Source organism: Raphanus sativus, chromosome 1, assembly GCF_000801105.2.
Source record: "Raphanus sativus cultivar WK10039 chromosome 1, ASM80110v3, whole genome shotgun sequence".
Classification (NCBI taxonomy): domain Eukaryota; kingdom Viridiplantae; phylum Streptophyta; class Magnoliopsida; order Brassicales; family Brassicaceae; genus Raphanus; species Raphanus sativus.
This window is the reverse complement of record NC_079511.1, coordinates 1,398,551-1,419,059: the sequence shown is the minus strand read 5'-3', so window position 1 is coordinate 1,419,059 and position 20,509 is coordinate 1,398,551. Positions and strand designations below refer to the sequence as shown.

Here is a 20,509-nt window from a genome sequence, read left to right as displayed (position 1 = left end):
GATTCTTTTCTTTTATGCAACTAATACTACTAAAGTAATAACGCATTAATTATTGCTAAAGCCTTGGGAAACATTTAATCAGCAGTAAGGAACTTCACAACCTTTTTTCAATTTACCAAAAATAAAAAAAAACTTCACAGCTTTTTTTAATTATAAATTTTTTTAAAAAGTCACAGGGACAATAACCCATCTCTAAATAATTTGTAGGTTTTAGTTTTGAGTGGAGGGAATTTGAAAGTAGGCATTGGTCAGCAGGAATGAAAGTAGCCATTTTAATAGCGTTGGGTTTATGCAGTAAATGGAATATAAGCCATTGACTCCTGACTCCTGACCAATGTTATCCACAAAGTAGTAACTTTAATTCTAAGCCATTTGTTTTATGTCTCACCAAAAAATCATATACAGTTTCTTGTTTATTTGTGCTAGCTCTGGTGATCTCCAACGCCATCAAAGAATCATTATCCCGAATAATAATTGTTAAGATGTGACTCGTGTTGGTCTTCCCACCACCAAACATCACAACAATCTAATCAAATCGCCATCACCCTGCTTTATAATGAAACCAATATCAGAAAGTTTTCAAGAAGCTAAAGCAAATTAACGAAGAAGAGAGAATGGTGGATGAGAAAGTGATAGTTAATGAAGTCGAGACAAGAGACTCTTATAGAGCTGTGTACGTGATCCACTTCTTGTTGGGTGCTGGTAGTTTAATACCATGGAACGCTTTGATCACAGCCGTTGATTACTTTGGCTACTTGTATCCGACAAGCATGTAGAGAAGGACTTTCACCGTGGCTTTACATGAGCTGCTCGGTCCTGGTTCCGGTTTTAATGATGACTTGGAACACAAGATTGAGCTATAGACTGAGGATGAACTTAGGGTTTTCCATGATGGTTTCGCCAATCATAGATGGGTATGAAAAGGCGAAACCAATGAGAATGTCTCTTTCCTCTTGATGGTTGGATCAGTCGTGCTCTGTGTCCGGGCGGATCTAGCACTAAACTTAGATAGGGAAGATGACATTTTTACATTACATTTAACTTTTTAAATGGTGGCATTTTTTATAATTTATACATATTACTGTAGGAATAATAAAATTTAGACAGGGCACATGACTCCGTTAAGTTGGCTCTGCATCCGCCCTTAGCCGATCGATTGGTTGGAGGAAGTTTGATCGGTCAGCCGGAAAGCTTCCTAGACAATACATGAAAGCAATATTTGCGTGGCTTCAGGTAATTAACCTCTATTAATTCCAATTAAAATTGACATAATACACTAAGCATGGTCCGAAAGAAAAGCGGACTAAGCACTTGATTCTGTACAACGTAGTATTATATAAGGGATATCATTTTTAGGGTAATTTTTCAAAAGTTCTTTTATAAGCAAGTTTTCAAAGGTAATAATTATAGATCTGTAAAAAAACAGTAAACAAAAAAATTATAATTATAATTATAAATCTGTATATGTAGTTATGTACCAACATTTTTTTACCAAAGGCTTACTGTAGATAAATACTTTCTAAAATTTCAATATTTAAATATTTCAAACAACTAAAGTTCCCGAAGGTAGCTGGATTATCATTTATGTCATAGACAAACAAAGGTTAATTTTGACAAAAGTTTGTCTTATTATTTTTTCTCTCTGTTTTTGCTAGGTATTATCACTACAGTCCTAAGGACAGACAGATTACAACTAAAGCTTCGTTTCCACAGATTCCGCAGGGGCTGCGAACCAGTGCCCATTGTTATTTCATAGTGAGCTCGACCATCCTACTCTTCTGCGTCCTTTGTTGTAACGTGCTATACAAGTTACCAGTGAGGCAACAACACCTTAAGTTTCAACAACTTTTGTGTTCGAATCTAACAATATGGATGGCTGGGAGGAAGATCAAGTGGCCAGCCCAGCCTCGGGTATCCTAATAATATATACTGTTACTTAATCGATATTTCACAGGTTTATAGCTGAGAATTTTGAAGTTCCAACAACTCCTTCGGAGTTGGTATCCTATTTTTCTCATCACAGTGTACAACATCTCGGATTTGGTTGGCAAGTCACTCATTGCATTCTATCTATTGCAGAGTATAAAATCTGCTACCATTGGGCTTGTGTTGTTAGGTTTCTCTTTTATCCTCTCTTTTCTGTGCGTTTACGTAGACGGTATTGACTTATATCATGGTGCCCGTGGTTGTTCTGACCTTCATGCTAGGCCTCACATGTTTAACTAAATGAGATTTCAACTTAAAATCAATTGGTGATTAGTGCAGTTATCCATTTATCTTATATATTACTAATGATTTTTTCTAATATCCGATGTGAGACTTTTATCCCTAATACAACCCTCGAAATGATGGTTTTTTGAGCGTCAATCCCAAAATGTTTGGGGTAAGGATCAATTGGATCATTTTGGACTGGATGGATGATGGACCGAGCTTGGTTGTTTGAATCGGACTATGATACCATGTTAGACTAGATGTATTTTCAACTTAAAATCAATTAGTGATAACATAAGTGGTCCATCTACGTTATATATTGCTTAGGATTCTTCTGATAATCGATGTGGACACAAAGTGTCTAACATCACCAACGGTTATCTCACTAGTATACTCATGATCATGGCTCCCAAAACGGTTCATGCATCAGAGGTAGAACTTGCGGCAGTCTTCATGGTTGTTTTTCTAGGAATATGTCTTGTTTGTGGTTCAGTTCTTGGCTGGGTCTGGCTCATATGAACTTATTATTGTATGCATTAGAAGGTTCACTATAGATATGCTTTTTTGTAACATTCACTATAGATATGCATTATTTGTAATAATATGTATCCAATTTCTAACTCAAAAGTGAGAAAGTTGCCAGTTTGAAGAGATGGTCCAATACAAAAGTGGTAATGTGAAGTAGTCTTTTAGAAAAAAAATGATGTTCCCTCTATTTTTTAAAGATATATGTTTTGGTGTTTTCACACATATTAAGAAAACACATTAACTATACATCATTTTTAGAAATTATCAAATTTCAATGCATTTTAACCAATAGTATTTCAATAAATTCAATCAATGTAAGTTTAGATATCGAAAGTACTTGTGTTATTAGAACGGCAATGCCAACATATTTATACAACAATAGAGATTGCCTTCAGGCCTTATCTCGAATATATCGAAATATACTCTAAGACTTATCAACATATATTTGTTATTATCTCAATCTAATATAGTCACGCCAATACTCCCCCTCAAGTTGGAGAGTGTGGATTCACAATGCCCAACTTGGACACTAGATTCTGAAATGTAGCACGTCCCAATGCTTTGGTCAGAATGTCAGCAATCTGAGACTCTGTTCGAATATGCTGAGTAACTATCGTACCATCCTTCACCGCGTCCCGTACAGAATGACAATCAGACTCGATATGCTTCGTGCGCTCATGGAAAACAGGATTTGCTGCTATGTGTATTGCTGCCTTACTGTCACAAAAGAACCGCGTAGGTTGTGTCTGCTCCGCACCAAGATCCTTGAGAAGACGACGAACCCACTTAATCTCACGCAATGCTGCAGCCATTGAACGATATTCTGCCTCTGCAGACGAATGGGAGACTGTCTTTTGCTTCTTTGTCTTCCATGAAATGGGAGACCCACCAAGCATAACCACAAAAGCGCTAAGTGATCGTCGAGATAAGGGACACGCTCCCCAATCTGCGTCACAGTAAATCGTCAATGGTATATCAGGATCAGATTTCAGTAATATTCCTTGACCAGTTGTCCCTTTAAGAAACCGAACTACTCGAAGAGCTGCCTGCCAATGTTCTTCGCGTGGAGCCTTCATAAATTGAGAAAGTATGTGAATAGAGTAACAAAGGTCAGGACGCGTATTTAGAAGATAAATCAGTCGCCCCAAGAGCCGTCGATACTTCTTTGGATCCGCCAGCAATGGTCCTTTGGCTTCAGCCAATTTATGATTCTGTTCAAGGGGTGTCAAAACCGGTTTAGAACCAAGATTTCCAGTATCAGTAACAATATCAAGACTGTATTTTCGCTGTGAGAGAAAAATCCCTTCTGAACCACGACTTACTTCAATCCCAAGAAAATACTTAAGTTTTCCAAGATCTTTCATGGCAAAACACTTGCCCAAATACTCTTTGAAACGCTGAAGCATGTGAGTGTTGTTACCACAAATCAACAAGTCATCGACGTACACAAGAACTCGTAGTTCAATCCCTTGGCGAGAAAGTGAGAACAGAGAGTAATCCTCATGTGACTGAACAAACCCAAAACGAAGTAAAGCATCAGAAAGCTTCTTGAACCAGCACCTCGGAGCCTGTTTCAACCCATAAAGCGATTTGCGAAGCTTACAAACTTTGTTAGGATGAGTATGACGGAACCCCGGTGGTAGCTTCATGTAAACTTCCTCTTCTAGATCACCGTGGAGGAAAGCGTTGTGAACATCCATCTGATATACATCCCACTGATTTGCAGCTACCAAACGCAACAATGACCGGACTGTAGTCATTTTAACAACTGGAGCAAATGTCTCCTTGTAATCTTCTCCTTCCACTTGACGTTTTCCATTCACAACTAGACGAGACTTATGTCGTTCGATTGTTCCGTCGGCGTTAAACTTAATCTTGAACACCCAAAGACACTCGATAGCTTCTTTTCCTGGTGGCAACTCTGTAATATCCCAAGTATGACTATCCTCAAGAGCAACAATCTCCTTCCCCACTGAATCTCTCCAAACTTTCAACTGCATTGCTTCCTTAAAATTCTTTGGCTCTGTTTCGCTAGTAATAGAAACCAAGAAAGCACGATGTCCAGTAGAAAATTGTTCGTCAGTGATGTAATCAGATAAGGGATACAGAGTGTTACCTGAACCGTCAGAGGATGATGAAGTCGGCAGAGGCGTGAAGTGTGTATTACCATCAGGCGCAACGGTGACTTTGTAGAGATGATAATCTTGCAAAGCTACAGGTTTTGACTTTTCCCGCAAGCCTCTACCAAGAGGTTCTGATACAACCGGCTCAGGTTGTGAAGTAGACGCCACGTCAGGTACCAAAGGTGAAACTGTGATAGGTATCGATTCACTAGTAACTTCCTGCTGAACTGTCTCAGAAGCAGTAACTTGTTCTGTTTCAGCCGGAGACACAGTCTCTGTTTCAGAAGCCAACTCTGTTTCTGTAACAATAGGAGACTCTGTAATTGCTGGAGAAGAAATAGTATTACTCCCCCTGTCGTCAGACGGTACCACCAGCCAGTCATCATCCGTGGGAACTGGATTCGACTGAAGTGATGGAGTTAGTTTAGGCTCAGCAAAAGGAAATATTTCTTCTCTAAAGATCACATCTCGAGATATCACAAACTCCTCACGATCGATATCATAAACCTTCCAACCCTTCTTTCCAACTGGATACCCTAGAAACACACAGAGCCTACTCCGCTGACCAAATTTGTCCTTGCCGCGAGTCATCCTATGCGTGTAGCAAGCAGATCCGAAAACACGCAGAGTTCTGTAGTCTGGTTTAACGCCATGAAGAACTTCATATGGAGATCGTCCTTTATGAATAGCTGTGGGTGTGCGGTTGATTAAATGTGATGCGGTTAAGATTGCTTCTCCCCAAAATTTAACAGGGATACTTGCTTGAAACAACAGAGATCGAGCAACATTAAGTATGTGTCTGTGTTTCCTCTCGACTCTGCCGTTTTGCTGCGGTGTTGCAACACAAGACGTTTGATGTACTATCCCATTGTCTTTAAAATACGATGAGAGAACCATGAACTCAGTTCCATTGTCACTCCTAACCATACGTACTGGCTTGTTGAACTGCTTGTCCGTGTACTTAATAAACCTTTTAAGGACGTTTTTGACTTCGGATTTCTCTAACAGAAGAAATGTCCATACGGCTCGTGAGAAATCGTCTACAATAGTTAAGAAATAACGAGCACCACACGATGAAGGGAGTCTGTATGGCCCCCATAAATCAACATGAATAAGAGAAAAACAATCCTTTGTTTTATTCATACTATCATAAAAAATCTCACGAGTTTGCTTGGCTCTAAAACAAATGTCGCAAGGACTTGAGCCAACTGGTTTAGAGGAAATAAAAGACAAATCTGAAAGCACAGTAAAAGACGGATGTCCCAAACGCCGATGCCACAGAACTTGGTCTGAACTCAGAGAAGATCGATGACTCTTTGCTGAGACAATATCCGTAAAGTAATACACACCATCACGCTCCTCACCGGCTCCAATCAAAGTCCTCGAGAAACGGTCCTGTATCACACAAATCGTGTCAGAAAATAAAGCCAAACAGTTAGCTTGCTTTAGAAGCTTTGCAACAGAGATAAGAGTGCAATTCAAATCCGGTACGTATAAGACATTATATAAGAAGAGTTTTGCAGACAACTGCATAGAGCCCATATGAATTGCAAGCGTTTTGTTGCCATCTGCGAATGCCACTGAGCATGGTGGTATAATCACGATATCAGTCAAGAGCGATCTGTCTCCAGTCATATGGTGAGACGCACCTGTATCGAGAATCACATCACCATTATATTTCTTACCAGAGAGCTTATCAGCAGCCGGAGTACTCGAAGTATTTGCTTTGGCTTGAAGCATCTGACTGAGTGCTCGAATCTGATCAGGTGTGAATTCCGGGAAGGAGGAAGAGTTGGAGCTGGTTGCGTGTGCATTGTGTGCCTGACCGCGACCACGACCTCCGGAGCCACGACCTCCTCTGCCTCTAGAGCCACTGTTCTGACCACGACCCGCGTTGCGCTCAGTAAACCATTCAGGGTATCCCACTATCTGCCAACAATCTCGCTTCTCGTGTCCCGTCCTGCCACAGTGAGAACACAACATTCGAGACCTCAGAATTGTATTCTCCGCCTTGTTGGACGAGTCGTTTGAAGCTGTATTCTGTCGAGCTACAAAACCGACTGCTTCTTGTTGCTCATCACGAACTCGTGTAGCCTCAAGACGTTGCTCTTCTCGTATCATCTTGTTATAGATCTCACCAAGGGATGGAAGTGGATCAAGTCCAATAACATTGGTGCACAAGCTACCAAAGCGAGAATCATCAAGTCCCATTACAAACTGATGAATCTTCTCCTGTTCCTTTTCTTTGGCCATCGCTGCAGCCGCTCCACATGAGCACACATGAACTGGTTGATAGGTCTGCAACTCCTCCCAAAGCGTAGACAACTTTCCAAAATAGTCTAACACAGACTGTCCTCCTTGCCGACACGCAGCAAGTTTTGCTTTTATCTGATGAATACGTACAGTATTCCCTACGGCGAAGCGTTGCTTGAGATCTTCCCAAAGCTGATGCGCGTCTGTGATGTATGTAACAGTCGAGCGCACCTTCGGTTCTATGGAAGCTCGGATCCATCCGACAATCATAGAATTCACCGTTAACCAATTCTCCAAGTCGACGCTATCTGCGTCTGGTTTCTTCAACGTACCCTTGATGAAACCTAATTTTCTTTTGGCCTGAAGTGCGTTTAACATCTCCGAAGACCATTCATTGTAGTTTTCTCCGTTCAACTTAACAGAGGAAATAACGGCACCCGGGTTATCGGATCCGTACAAGGCATAGGGTGAGATAGTCTCATCCTTCTTTACAACTTGTAAATCTGCCATAGCGTGTTTCTTCTAGCACAAGGAACACACGAAAAGAAAATTTTGAGTCAGAGTTTTAGGGATCTCTGCTCTGATACCATGTAAGTTTAGATATCGAAAGTACTTGTGTTATTAGAACGGCAATGCCAACATATTTATACAACAATAGAGATTGCCTTCAGGCCTTATCTCGAATATATCGAAATATACTCTAAGACTTATCAACATATATTTGTTATTATCTCAATCTAATATAGTCACACCAATAATCAATTTTATTGAAATTTGCAATTTTTGTATAGAAAACATAAAAAATACATCTTTGTGAAACAATTTATTTTTCTAAAACATCTATCTTTAAAAAACAGAGGGAGTAATTACTACCGAACCAATAATTTTCTACGCAAAACATTTACGGAGTACGATACATGGGTTAAATACCCAAGATGCCGTTATTCGATAACTTGGATAATCACAATTATAAATACTACATGTGCCACTGTTCTAAACTAACTTCTAATTACATTTCATCAATACCTATAATAATGGAGGTGAAAGAAAGGGAATCCAAGTCTACTTGCGGCTAATCTACCTCTTGTCTCATTGGGTGGGACTTAAATTATTATTAGAGCCTCCATGTGAAATGTTTTATACTCTCTTTATATACCCCTGTATATAATTATGTTAATAAATTTAATCTACACATCGTTATCTTATCTTCTTGGATTATTAACTTATGAAATCCTGTATAGATATATAAAAGCAATTCGAGAAAATATCCCCACAACTATATTTGATATATAATATATATGGTTAAGAGTTAAATTAAAACTGATGAGGCATTTAAGTATTCAACATATATGCATAATGCGTTGGTAAATATAGCCAAGAGTTAAATTACTACAGTCTACAGATGAAACATATAATTATACAACCAATGTTAATATCTAGCATTTGATATATATCTAAGCACATGCACGGCCCACTTGTTTGAGTTGTTTTCATATGATTGATATATTAGTATATGACAGCTTATTAAGACGTATCTGCTTGACATAATTGCTACACCATAATTTACTGTTTCGATGTAAAAACGAAGAACCACAGCTCCACTGTATAAAGTATCAAAACATGTTTGATATTAACTCCTCTACTGGCAAATGCAATTAACACGACCAAGCGTATGCATAAATTAAAACTTGAAATCATAATTATCCAACAAAAATATAATCTACATACACCAACTCAAACGTGAATCTTAAATTACTTGAACGAGATTCTAACATTTAACTAATTGATTTGGACCGAAGCACTCTTAAGATAAGATCTTTTGTAGGAGTAATCTATCAGGGACCATGATTATTGCATTAACTTTCAAATATCATTTTACATACTTTATCTGAGTTAAGATTTGTATTTTTAAGAATTGCATGTTGCATAACAGTTTTATCTTAAGAGACTAGTTCTTTTAATGATTACTAGTTAATTTCTTAATATTAGTATTTATAAGAAAATATATACTATTAAATATTTGTCCGAGGTTTATATGCGTATACACCCAATAAATACACTGGTGTAAACTTTGCGGTTAGCTGACGAAAATGGTGAATATATAGATTGTGAAAATGGTGAATATATAATAATGAAATTCAGATAGAAAGCAACAAATCAAAATTGATAGGATTGTGATTAAAGCAAAGTGTTAGAAACAAAGGAGGGACTACAGTGTCTTTTGATGTAAGTTGGGCACTAAAGGGGAAAAAGGAGGCGGCAGTTGTAACGTTAAACATTATCCACCACCATCATATTCATATGATGTGACATCTATTACTATAAAGAAAGATTGGATCTCTCCTGCTGACACATCAGCTGCCACATCAGAAATTCGCTCATCTCGCGTGTGACACATGTTCAGGTCGTGAAACTTTGCGTTTCATTTAATCCAGGTTGGGCTTTGATCGTTTAATTTTTGATGGGCTGTTAATTTGGACGAATCGGCCTGAAGAGAAACTGTGTTTTGCGCCTTTGCGTCAAATCTTCTTCATCTTCACTTCGTCCCCTGAAACGTTACGGGATCTCTTGATTCATTGTCTTTAAGAAACATCTTTAATCAAGGAATACGATTCATCCAATGATAATTATCACAGTTCTAAGCAGTGTTTTTTCGTGTATAAATAAGTAATCCTGCATCCATTGAGCATCATCTTCCCATTTGATGATAATCCAAAAAAGTTATTTGGAGAGTTTTTTGTGTGATAATGGCTAACACTGTAACACATCTGTTTTTTCATGGTGATTTGAAGGCTGGTAGCTGTTGTTTAGGCACAACTGAGGAAGAGTCAGTGATGCCGCGAAGTAATACACACAGACGATGAGTGTGGAGAGGGAATGAGATGGATAGCACCACCATGGCCAAACTCGCAGAGTACCAGAACCTGGTCCTCTCTCCCTCTCTCTATCTCGAATCTTGACGTTTTCTTTATTCAGTAATCCAATTGTTTGGGAATGAAATTTATTGTTTTTACGAGGAGCCAATTTGGTGAAACTAGGAAAGATTTCTCTTTTATGTGTCTGTTGGAACGAATGTTTATCAAATTTATAGTTTGAGGTTTTGTCTTAAGGAAAGTTCGTTTGTTCCAAAGTTCTGATCTTTTTGGAGAAATGATTTCTGTATTAGTTAGGAAACTTTGTGGTTTGATGATTGTCTCTAACTGCTAGAGAGTATCTCTGTCCAAAAACATTGGCTTTGAGATTGAAAAAGGAGAAGACTTTTAATATACAAGTACATAAGGTGATCTGTCAATTTTTGGTTTCTCTGTTTTATGTTCCAGTGTTTGTCTCTGTGACACTTAATGGCTTAGTCGATGAAACTAATCTGAAGGAGTTAGTACTGAGGACAAATAGTTATGCAAGACTCTTATGTGTTCTAATTTTACTTCCATTTTGATTCTTTGAAGTTTCCGGCTCTACGTGAGTTTGTTAAGACGGGGAAATCTGTTTGGGGGACATGCGCTGGTCTTATCTTCTGCTGACATAGCTGTTGGTGAGTACTTACTGGACTCATCTTCCCATCACAACTGATGTTGCGACAACATAATTTTAAAAAATTATGTGCTTGGCTCTTTGAGTTTTACTTCATCTGTAAGTGTTGATCAAGATACAACCTTCTTGCTTTTTTTTTCTTAATTAATAACTTTTCTGGGCTGATGGTGTAAGTTGTTCTCTATGACACGAGTCATGTTCTCTATGACACGAGTCATTGTCAATGGTGGTAACTGAAATGTATCAAATGGTTTCAGGTGGTCAAGAAACTAACAGAGGCAGTTATGATCTAAGGGAATGTAGGAAACAGCAACCACAATTACAAAATTGTAACCTGGTGGTGACTAAACCTTCCACGGTAGGCACAATTGAGGAAGAGTGGAGAGGGAATGAGATGGATGAGAAGAGAGGGGAAACCACAGGAGAAGCTGCTGAGATGCTGGAGAGTCATAAAAATGCAGAAGCGGTAGATGAAGAGAGGAAGAGGTGGATAAGAAATAAGAACCTGATATGAACTTTTGTAGTTTTGTTTTATTTGAGTCTCAGCTGTGCAAAGAATCTTTGTTTTTGGTAGAAACAAGAAGAAGAAGCTGCATAGCCAGATAGGTTTCATGTATGTCTATACCTTTTAACATAAAATCCTCCTTAGATTGCCGTCAGATTTGTGAGGAATAAGTAAATAATCTGATTGTCTGATTATATAGGCTATCAACTTAAACAACAGCTACGCTACATCAAATATACTCACTGATTTAATCATCTCTCCCTTTCTTTGCCGATCTTGTGGGCAAAACGTACTCCTTCCAACTGAGATTGAACCATTTTAATTTAGTATCAAACATCATACATTGACAATTTCCAGTAATTTTAAAAAGCTTAGGCGTCTATGGATCCCATATTTTGTGTCTGGTGTAAGCTTGAAAGAACCTATAATTTAACATTATAGGTCAACCATGGAGATAACCATTCGTTTGTTTGCCATAACAGGGAGGCAATGGTGGCCATGGAGATGATATCCAAGGGATGAGTTCTCTTCTTAGAAATTATCTTTCGGCGGCGCTAAGGACAATGAGAAGGAGCCCCAATTGAAATAACTGCAGTTAGTCGGACGTATGTCCACAAACAATAGAACTTTCTCTGCCAAAAATTACCGGTGAATACCAAAAACACCATTCCCAACTAGGTGGCTGATGTTTGGACTGTCAATTTCCCACAAAGCTAACAGGTTCTTTTTAAAATTATACATTTATTAATTATTAGATATATATTATTGGATACACATGTGTAAACATAGATCCACAAAAATAAAATATATAGTTTTATAGTCAAATTAGAAACACACAATATAAAATAATGTAAGAGAATGAATAAAATTAGATAACTTCAAATTAAACACATAAGTTTAGTTAATTGTAAGCAATGAAACTTCAAATAAATAATCTTATTAATTATAAGAAAAAATTAATTAATTGTAATGAGAATGAAACTGAATAAAAAAATAATAATCAATAAAATAATGATTCATACTAATATTGAATAAAATATTTTAAAATAAAAATAATATTAAACAAAAAATAATAAATATTTTTCTATTTTTTTAATTAGTTTTAAATTATCATTCCGCCCGTAGGGCGGGCCGACCCTAGTTACTATAAATTTTCGTGTGATTGCTGATTAAATTTTAACTCCCATCATTCTTTTTTAACAGAAAAGTACTTGAATTATTTCAACCGAGAAAAAACTCAACAAATGCATTGTATATAAAATCAAATCAAAGTTAGTGAAAAGAAAACCGAACATACTTTTTATTGGGAAATAAAACGAAAAGTACTGTTATTATTATAGGGCCATTCTGATAGGAATTCCACAAACTCAACAATCCAGAAAAAACAATGTTTCGTTTTTTTTGTTAAAGATCAAACTAAAAAGCAAAAGAAAAGATGGCACGTAATGGGCATTCTTATTCTTATCCATATTACACTTGCATCATTGATTAAAGGAGGGATAAGGAATGAAAATGTCATTTGTTTTTGTTTCTTCTACATAAATTTATGTAGAGATTGTTCATCTGTCAGTGGACCTACGAGAGAAAAAAAAGATAATATAAGATAATTTTATTTCCATAATATTTTCATCCATCTATATCAGAGTTTTTTTTTTGTTCAAATATCAGAGTTCTTTAAATATTCAATTTTCATTTGATACGAAACACCATCTACGGACCAACCAAACAAGTGTATACACATTTCGTGTGAAACAAAAAGACAAAAATACCTTTCATATATATCCTCTTCAAGCTATAATAATATTGGTTACATTACAAACTATACTATTGAAAACTCTATTATCTTGTTACAAAAAAAAAAAAAACTCTATTATCTTTGATTATTATGGGGAGATGGAAAATAGAGTGGTATCTATTAACAGAATGCTTGTGAAGAAGGCAAAGCTACAAAGTGTTGAAAACAATGCAGCAGTAGCATCTGGTAAGATATCTTCGTTAGAAAGAAAAAACTGAAGTTCAAAAAAAAAAAAAAAAACTGAATGAATGAAAACTACTTCGGAAAACATTCTCCGCCACCATTAACTAGAGAGATGGATTCAAATAATAGAGATACGATTATATCTGGATTAAAAATCCAGTAAGATAAAAGTCTGATTGGGTTCAAAGCTACTAGGTCATTCCCATTGGATATGATATTATTTGGTTGTTTTGATTGCTTATTTGGCGATGCCGAGGGCAGATAGATTACCTATGGGCCTTTGGACCATTAATTACCATCGCCGAATTTGAACAGCCCATTGACGACCATCGCCTAATTGGAAAAGCCCATTTCAATTCGACTCAAGTGGGACTCGATCAAATGTAATTTTGTTAAACTGAAATTTGCTCTATGCTTCATAAAATTGTGCCAACGCAATACATAACACACATAAACCTGCGCGATTTTATATGTTTTAAAAAAACCTTCAATACAAAACAGAATACGACGTAGTATCTTGTTCATGTGCTGATTAATTACATGAAACTGTTGAAAGAATATAATATTAATCTTCTGCACTGACCTAACGAAGAAGAAATATACGTTAAGCAAGAAAAAAAAGAAATATACGGAATTTGTGAGAGCACAAGGATATTCTGTACAAAACCCGCAAGCAGTGTATAGATTTTATAGGGTACTAGGTGTTTTCCTGCACCATGTGCAGTAAAAGAATTTTAAAATATTTTTAATAGATAAATATGAATTATATTTAATTTTTTATTAATATTATAAATTTTCCTTTTTCTTATCAATATTTTAATATAAATTTGATTTAACTGAACATTAAAATTAAGATAATAACAATTTTGTTTATTTTGAATTATATTTAAGAATGTGTATGTATATATTTAAAATTATAATCTTAGGTAGATTTTCTATCTATTTATTTTAATTAAATATATTAAATAAATATGTAAAATTGCATAATTGTCAAAAATTAAAATTAAACAATATTTATAAAATCTGTAGATATATATAAGAAACTAATAGTTGTAAAAACAAATATAAGAAACTAATGATTTTACGATTTAATTTGATTTTATGATTTAATTTTTATAATTTTCTAAAAATATGTATATTTGAAATATTTTTAATTTAAATGATATTTTGAAATTTGAAATGCCATAATTAAATATATTTATTTTAATGATGATTTATGAGTTATTACCACATTTTAAAAAGTCCAAAATATAAATCGACAATAAATATAATATATGAGTTATTACCATATTTTAAAACGTTTACCAAAAATATAATTTAACATTAAATATAATTGACCATGTCATATTATTCTATAAGACATGCTAACAATTTTAGTAGTCATGTCACAATTATTAATCTAGGTGTTTTCCTGCACCATGTATAGTGATGAATTTTTTAAAACTTAAATTTTATATTTAAAATTGTAATTTATTAATATTATATATTTTATTTTTGATCAATAATTAATATAAATATCATTAATTAAGCATAAATTAAGAGAAAATATTTTTTTATTTTAAATTATATTTAATAATATATATGATATATATAAAGTTAAAATCTTAGATTAAAAAAATTATTTATTTCATTTGGTTAAATGTATTAAATCAACTTGTACAAAATTACTAAAAATCATATAAAACTGTATAGTTATCAAAAGTTAAAACTAAATAATATTTATATAATTTGTAGATATCTAAAAGAAACTAATGATATTACGATTTAAATTGTTTTTTCTAATTCAGAAAATTTAGAAAATTTTAGATAATATAAATTTTATAAATATAAAAGTAAAATTATATAATATTTCGAAATTCAAAATGTCATATTTAAATATATTTATTTTTAGTGATGATTTATAAGTTATTAACATATTCTACAAAGTTTACCAAAAATATAAATCAATATTAAATGTAATATATGAGTTATTGCCATATTCTAAAAAGATTTCCAAAAATATATATCAGCATTAAATGTAATTGTCCATGTCATATTTAACCATATGACATGTCATCAATCTTAATAGCCACGTCACAATTTTTTTTGTGAAAACAATTATAGAGAAGACATGTGGCAAATCACTTCTCAAATATAGACCAGGGGATTTTTCTCAAACGGCGAGAAGTGCGTAGAGATTCCTAACATAAATACCCTTCAGACACTAAAAGTTCTTTTTTGGAAACAGAATCTGAAATTTTCAGTTTGATGTATTGATTAATTCTAAAATTCTAGCATTTGAATTTAGAATCTAGTTATCTAAAAGAAAAAAGTAAAACGATAGAGAGTATTTGAAAGGGACCATTCCACTTGCTAAGCAAATATCTCCTCCTCTCTCCAGGGGATTGGGCCCTCTAGAAGCTTATAACAGCTTTATCTAAATGCGTAATCTCGCACGGGGCCGTTACGTGGAAGGACGAAACGTAGATAAGATCAATGTACTCGTTAGGATAAGCCTACTGTCTGCATCCAAGTGTACTCAAAAAGTGGAGAAAAGCTAAAAGTTTCTGATATGTATTACATATTTTAGCTACTCTTATTTACTAACCACTATAACATATATGGTCTTATGCAATTAGCAAGTACTAAACATTTTCAATAACCATCATCGCCGTCATATCAATAGATATTATTCACTGTTATAGTAAGACAGTAATTCAATTCCATCTTCTTTTTTGGTTGGACCGAGTAAATCTAGTTAAAAGCAATAACATCCAAATGGGCCACTGAAAAGTTTTTTAAAATGTCCAAATGGGCAAACAGATAAAACAATAGACACTGTAACTCGAAGCCTTGATAATACGCTAAACTAATAGTTGGAGTCTACGCATTTAGATAAAGTTGTTTGAAGTTTTTGGTAGAACTCATGGAGAGGAGATATTTGCTTAGCAAGTGGAGCGGAAGTTGTTTAATACTTACTAAATAAATAACTTTTTAATAAAGACCAGTACGTTGTCACAGTCTTCTGATTCCAAAATCTGTTATATAAAATATTAAAAAGTTTAACAAGAAAAATCACAAAATTTGAAAAATGTTAAAGAAAAGAATACGAAAGAAATAAGAAAACGTTTATGATATAACAATATTTTGTAGCTATCTATATGAGTTATTTATCATATTGTTAATTAGTTGTCGATAATCGGTTATACTATACATCTAATATCCATCTGGGCTTGTCGCTGTCGTCCTTATGTGAACATTGTGACTAATGACGACTATAGACTTTGGCATCTTAAAAAGTAACCCTCAGTGTAATTTTCTCTAGTTAAAATGTGCTCTCCAATACAATATTAAACAAAAGATTAGATGACGGAGGATACAGCGTATGCTTTGACCTGTCTGATCTCGGAATATAGTAAATTGTCTTAAATACATAACACATCTAATTAAAATGTGCTTTCCAATGTATATTAACAAATGGTAGATGACAAAAGACACAGCGTATGCTCTTTGACATGTGTGATCTCGGAACTAATCTTTTTGTATATCCATTGTTCCAGCTTTTGGCAAAAGCACATTGTGGTATTTTTCACTTTTCTTTTGGTAAAAGCACATTGTGGTTTTCTTTGACAAAACACTTAAGTTTTTTTCCTTAAAAACACGTTCCATTTACTAAGATCTTTTGAGACCCAACTCATTAATTCTTAAATCTGAGTCAAAGATAACTACTTAATTAATTTGGTTCATGACAGAAATATATGTTTAAAAACTATATAAAATTTCAAGCCAGAAATGAATGTGTTACACAACTACATAAGACATGAATTTTCAAAATGGTTCATCTACCATATTTTCAAAAAAAAACATATATATGCTATATACTTGTATGCTATAAATTCTCATATAGGAGTGTTAAAATTACATATTAAATGATATAATAGTTGTTCAACTATGATATTTTAGGGGTAAAACACTAGCTTAGACAAGTATTTTTAATTAATATACTGGTCAAAACACAATGTTACAACTATAGAATCTATCTGAACAGGCAAAACAAAATCCCCAAGGTCAAAGCTTAGGCAATTGAAAATTGATATTACAACTGACTAATACTATTCCTAAAATGATCATTACATTCAATTGAGAAAGAATACACTGGGAGTAAATGGATAAGAGGAATGAAATGAATAAACAGAAAAGCGAGGAATGAAATAAGATAATCAAAATGTATTAGAACAATGGAATTATTACCATTTTGCTTTCTATTTAGTTTGAATTCTAATGGAACTAGTAGTATAACTATTTCATAATTCTATTCAATTTAAAAGGTCAACTTTTTTAACGAAGAAATAAATGGCATTATTATTCTACGCCATTCTATTTCACCATTTTATGCAAAAAAACAGAGTATTTTCAAAGGGTAAATTTGTAATTTATTAATAACGAACACCTTTTTAAGTTGGACTCTTCCTCTCTCCTACCATATGCTTCTTCCAGAAAAAAAAAAGAAAAACAGAGGAAAGCTTTTGAAACGAAGAGCGCCTTTTTTGTCCGCTAAGTTCAAACGAAGAGACGAACGATCGGAGAGATGGGAGACGTGATAATATTCATAGAAGATACAGATATGAATTCGAGTTTCTCACGCTGCAGGATTTGTCACGAAGAAGAAGAAGAAGCAGAGAGCTACTTTGAAGCTCCTTGTTCTTGCTCAGGCACCGTCAAGGTATCGAAATCAACATCTCAATCTTGAAAACCAGCTTCTTTCTATCTGAATTTGGATTCTGAATACATATGATTTGCTTCGTCTGATCAGTTTGCTCACAGAGATTGCATACAACGATGGTGCGATGAGAAAGGAAACACGATTTGTGAAATATGTCTCCAGGTTTTTGTTTCTTCTAAGTTTTGTTATTACATGTTTTCTTCAATAATCAAAACGATAATAATACGTGTTTCAAAGACGTATTATCCTTTGGGTCCCGTAATCTTTTTCCATTATTAGAAGGAAATAAAATATTCGATTAGCGTAAAAAATGTAACCAATGAGCCAATGCCATCCTGTTAATGATATATCATATTCGATTTTTGTAAATAATGTTATTTGTTTAATTTCAATGGATTAATACATTCAGAATAAACAAATGGTAATGGGATGATCCATCGTTTTATGGACCCCTTTAAGGTGCACGTATTTTCTAATTATGGCTGGATAATTACGAATATTTGTTTTACAAAGTGAGTTTGATACTATTTATTATGAGAAAATTCATCCAACGGTTTTGATTTTATTTTGTTAGTCCTCAATGTTTTCGGTTTACTTAAATTTTGGCTTAGTCTCTTGTTTGTGAAAGAAGTTTATAATCTTGCTTGCATTGCAGGATTATAAACCTGGATACACCACAACTTCAAAACCATCTCGTTTAGTTGAAGCAGCAGTCACAATCAGGTATTTAATTCCCTTTTAAAGAAAAAAAAGTTAGATTCATTAAGCTTCGAAGATTGTAAGTACATTACAGATTGAGAATTTAAATTGTTCATACTATATATAAATATTTCTTCACAAGCAGCAAGATGTATTAATCTTTTATTGTTTCGGATTTAAATAATTAACAACAATGATCGTAGGACGAGGAGACAATATGGAGGAAGAAGAAATAGAAGATTAGTGAATAGAACTGAATCAGAATTTCCAGAATGCAACTCTGAAGTTGACAGAGGCGCTTCTTGTTGTAGATACTTGGCTCTTATTGTAAGTACCTTTTCATTTGTTTCTATATATATATATACTCTCGTAATATGGTTATAATTTTCGTTTTGAGTTTAGGAATGATTAGATTATTAGATGATATAGACATTAAAAAGTTCGTTAAACTGAATGATGCGAGGATAAGAAAATAATTTGGTTTAGTGAGGTCCAAATCAGAGATGGGAACCACTACTATTGACTAAACATAACATTTAAGGTTAGCATGATTAATAACCGCAAACGAGAAAAGACATCCCACTTGGTTTATCATTTTTCTACACATAATTGTAAACAACTGTTTGATAAATGATATTGATAACAACACATATCACTGATTTTTAATTAAAAAAATCGTTTATTATCCTTTTAGTACCGTTTGTTACCCTCCACCAATTGTATCCACTATCCAACCGGGCTTAAAAATGTTCTCCTTCTCCATATGCACGATATCTTTCAAACAAACAACCTAATAAGATTGTAACACACTGCATGCTATCTTTTGAACGACTTCAGGAAAATCAGATTAGAGAGATTGTTAGGATCCTAAAAAAACAGGCACTTATTTTTGGTTAGTTTGTTTTTTTTGGGTTAGTTTGTTTGGTCGACCAAGAGCCTAAGCCTTCAACAAGAGAACCCTTTGGTCTTACCTACCAACAAAAATGGTTTTTTCTTTAGAACCCAAAGAATCTGCTATGGTTCAATGTTGTTAGTGGATCACGTTGCCCATGTGTCGTGTCGTTTTATAGCTTTAAGCCTTTAACCCATATTTGTTAAAGCTATGCCCAAATTGAACCTGGCCAATTTTATTTCGACTAAATATTGTATCATAAGATTCATAACATATCTTCATTCTTATGCTACCTAGATCCGTCCTGTTTATTCTATTGGAATTATTTTTTTATATTTCTTCTTTTTGCAGCTATCGGTGGTTTTGTTGATAAAGCATGCGTTTGATGTGGTTTACGGAACCGACGAATATCCCTTCACGATTTTGACGGTATTTTTAGTAGTCTTTAATTACTATACCCCATCTAATTTTGTATGCTTTAAATTTTAAATTAGTTGGGGGAAATTAATGACAGGTATTAACACTGAAGACCATTGGTATACTATTGCCAATGCTCGTAATCATTCGGACTATCGCAGCTGTTCAGAGCAGTCTCCGACGTCAGTTTATCGTACGCTCCTTGAAACATTTTCCTCTTCTTATCACCATCTTTTACCATATTCTTAAATAGTTGAGATTTTAATAGGAATCTGAAGAAGATAGGTTGAGCTCTGAAGAAGAAGATGATGACTTGGAGGAGGAAGAGCAACAGCAACATTTGGCTTGATCTTTATTTTCTTCGTTAAACCTTTGTCTTTTTTATGAAAGCATAAGACTCTCATATACAAATAGAAATCTGTAACCACTATCAACTGTAACGTATGTTAAATTAATAATCATAAGAGTTTTAAGTTATAAAACAAGATTAGAGGATATATAAAATATTTTCTTTCACCTTAATCCAAAAATTCATACTGTTACCTACAAGCAGACGCGGAAGATATGACAACATTAAACCCAATGTCGTCTGACTCGGGGGTGTTGATTGGAGAAGCTGTCGACGAGAAGAGGGGGACAGGTGAAAAAGGCTAACTGTGAATGTCAACGC

General features: G+C 34.4%; 3 protein-coding genes across 3 annotated transcripts; all 3 read left to right on the top strand.

The window, feature by feature from the left end:
* Positions 1-614: 614 nt before the first annotated feature.
* LOC108842415 (equilibrative nucleotide transporter 8) lies at positions 615-2,230 on the top strand. Its single transcript, XM_056985983.1, is given in 6 exon segments — positions 615-772; positions 1,656-1,899; positions 1,902-1,979; positions 1,981-2,097; positions 2,100-2,172; positions 2,175-2,230. Coding segments are annotated over 6 exon segments (726 nt in total).
* A 7,332-nt stretch (positions 2,231-9,562) lies between these two features.
* Positions 9,563-11,352, top strand: LOC130500487 (uncharacterized). The gene is made up of 3 exons (XM_056995541.1): positions 9,563-10,042; positions 10,562-10,647; positions 10,904-11,352. Exons 1-3 carry the CDS (start codon positions 9,993-9,995, stop codon positions 11,158-11,160), a joined length of 393 nt encoding a protein of 130 aa, XP_056851521.1. The 5' UTR covers positions 9,563-9,992; the 3' UTR covers positions 11,161-11,352.
* A 6,229-nt stretch (positions 11,353-17,581) lies between these two features.
* Positions 17,582-20,343, top strand: LOC108862079 (uncharacterized). Its single transcript, XM_018636108.2, has 7 exons — positions 17,582-17,831; positions 17,922-17,993; positions 18,487-18,554; positions 18,734-18,857; positions 19,774-19,851; positions 19,937-20,032; positions 20,108-20,343. The coding sequence occupies exons 1-7, from the start codon at positions 17,697-17,699 to the stop codon at positions 20,186-20,188; spliced, it is 654 nt and encodes a 217-aa protein (XP_018491610.1). The 5' UTR covers positions 17,582-17,696; the 3' UTR covers positions 20,189-20,343.
* Positions 20,344-20,509: the final 166 nt, after the last annotated feature.

Coding starts and splice junctions, on each gene's coding strand:
- LOC130500487 (XM_056995541.1), top strand. CDS start 9,993: ATGAGATGGATAGCACCACCATGGCCAAACTCGCAGAGTACCAGAACC. Junction 10,043..10,561: donor TCGCAGAGTACCAGAACCTG/GTCCTCTCTCCC, acceptor GATTCTTTGAAG/TTTCCGGCTCTACGTGAGTT. Junction 10,648..10,903: donor TTCTGCTGACATAGCTGTTG/GTGAGTACTTAC, acceptor AAATGGTTTCAG/GTGGTCAAGAAACTAACAGA.
- LOC108862079 (XM_018636108.2), top strand. CDS start 17,697: ATGGGAGACGTGATAATATTCATAGAAGATACAGATATGAATTCGAGT. Junction 17,832..17,921: donor CTTGCTCAGGCACCGTCAAG/GTATCGAAATCA, acceptor TCGTCTGATCAG/TTTGCTCACAGAGATTGCAT. Junction 17,994..18,486: donor TTTGTGAAATATGTCTCCAG/GTTTTTGTTTCT, acceptor CTTGCATTGCAG/GATTATAAACCTGGATACAC.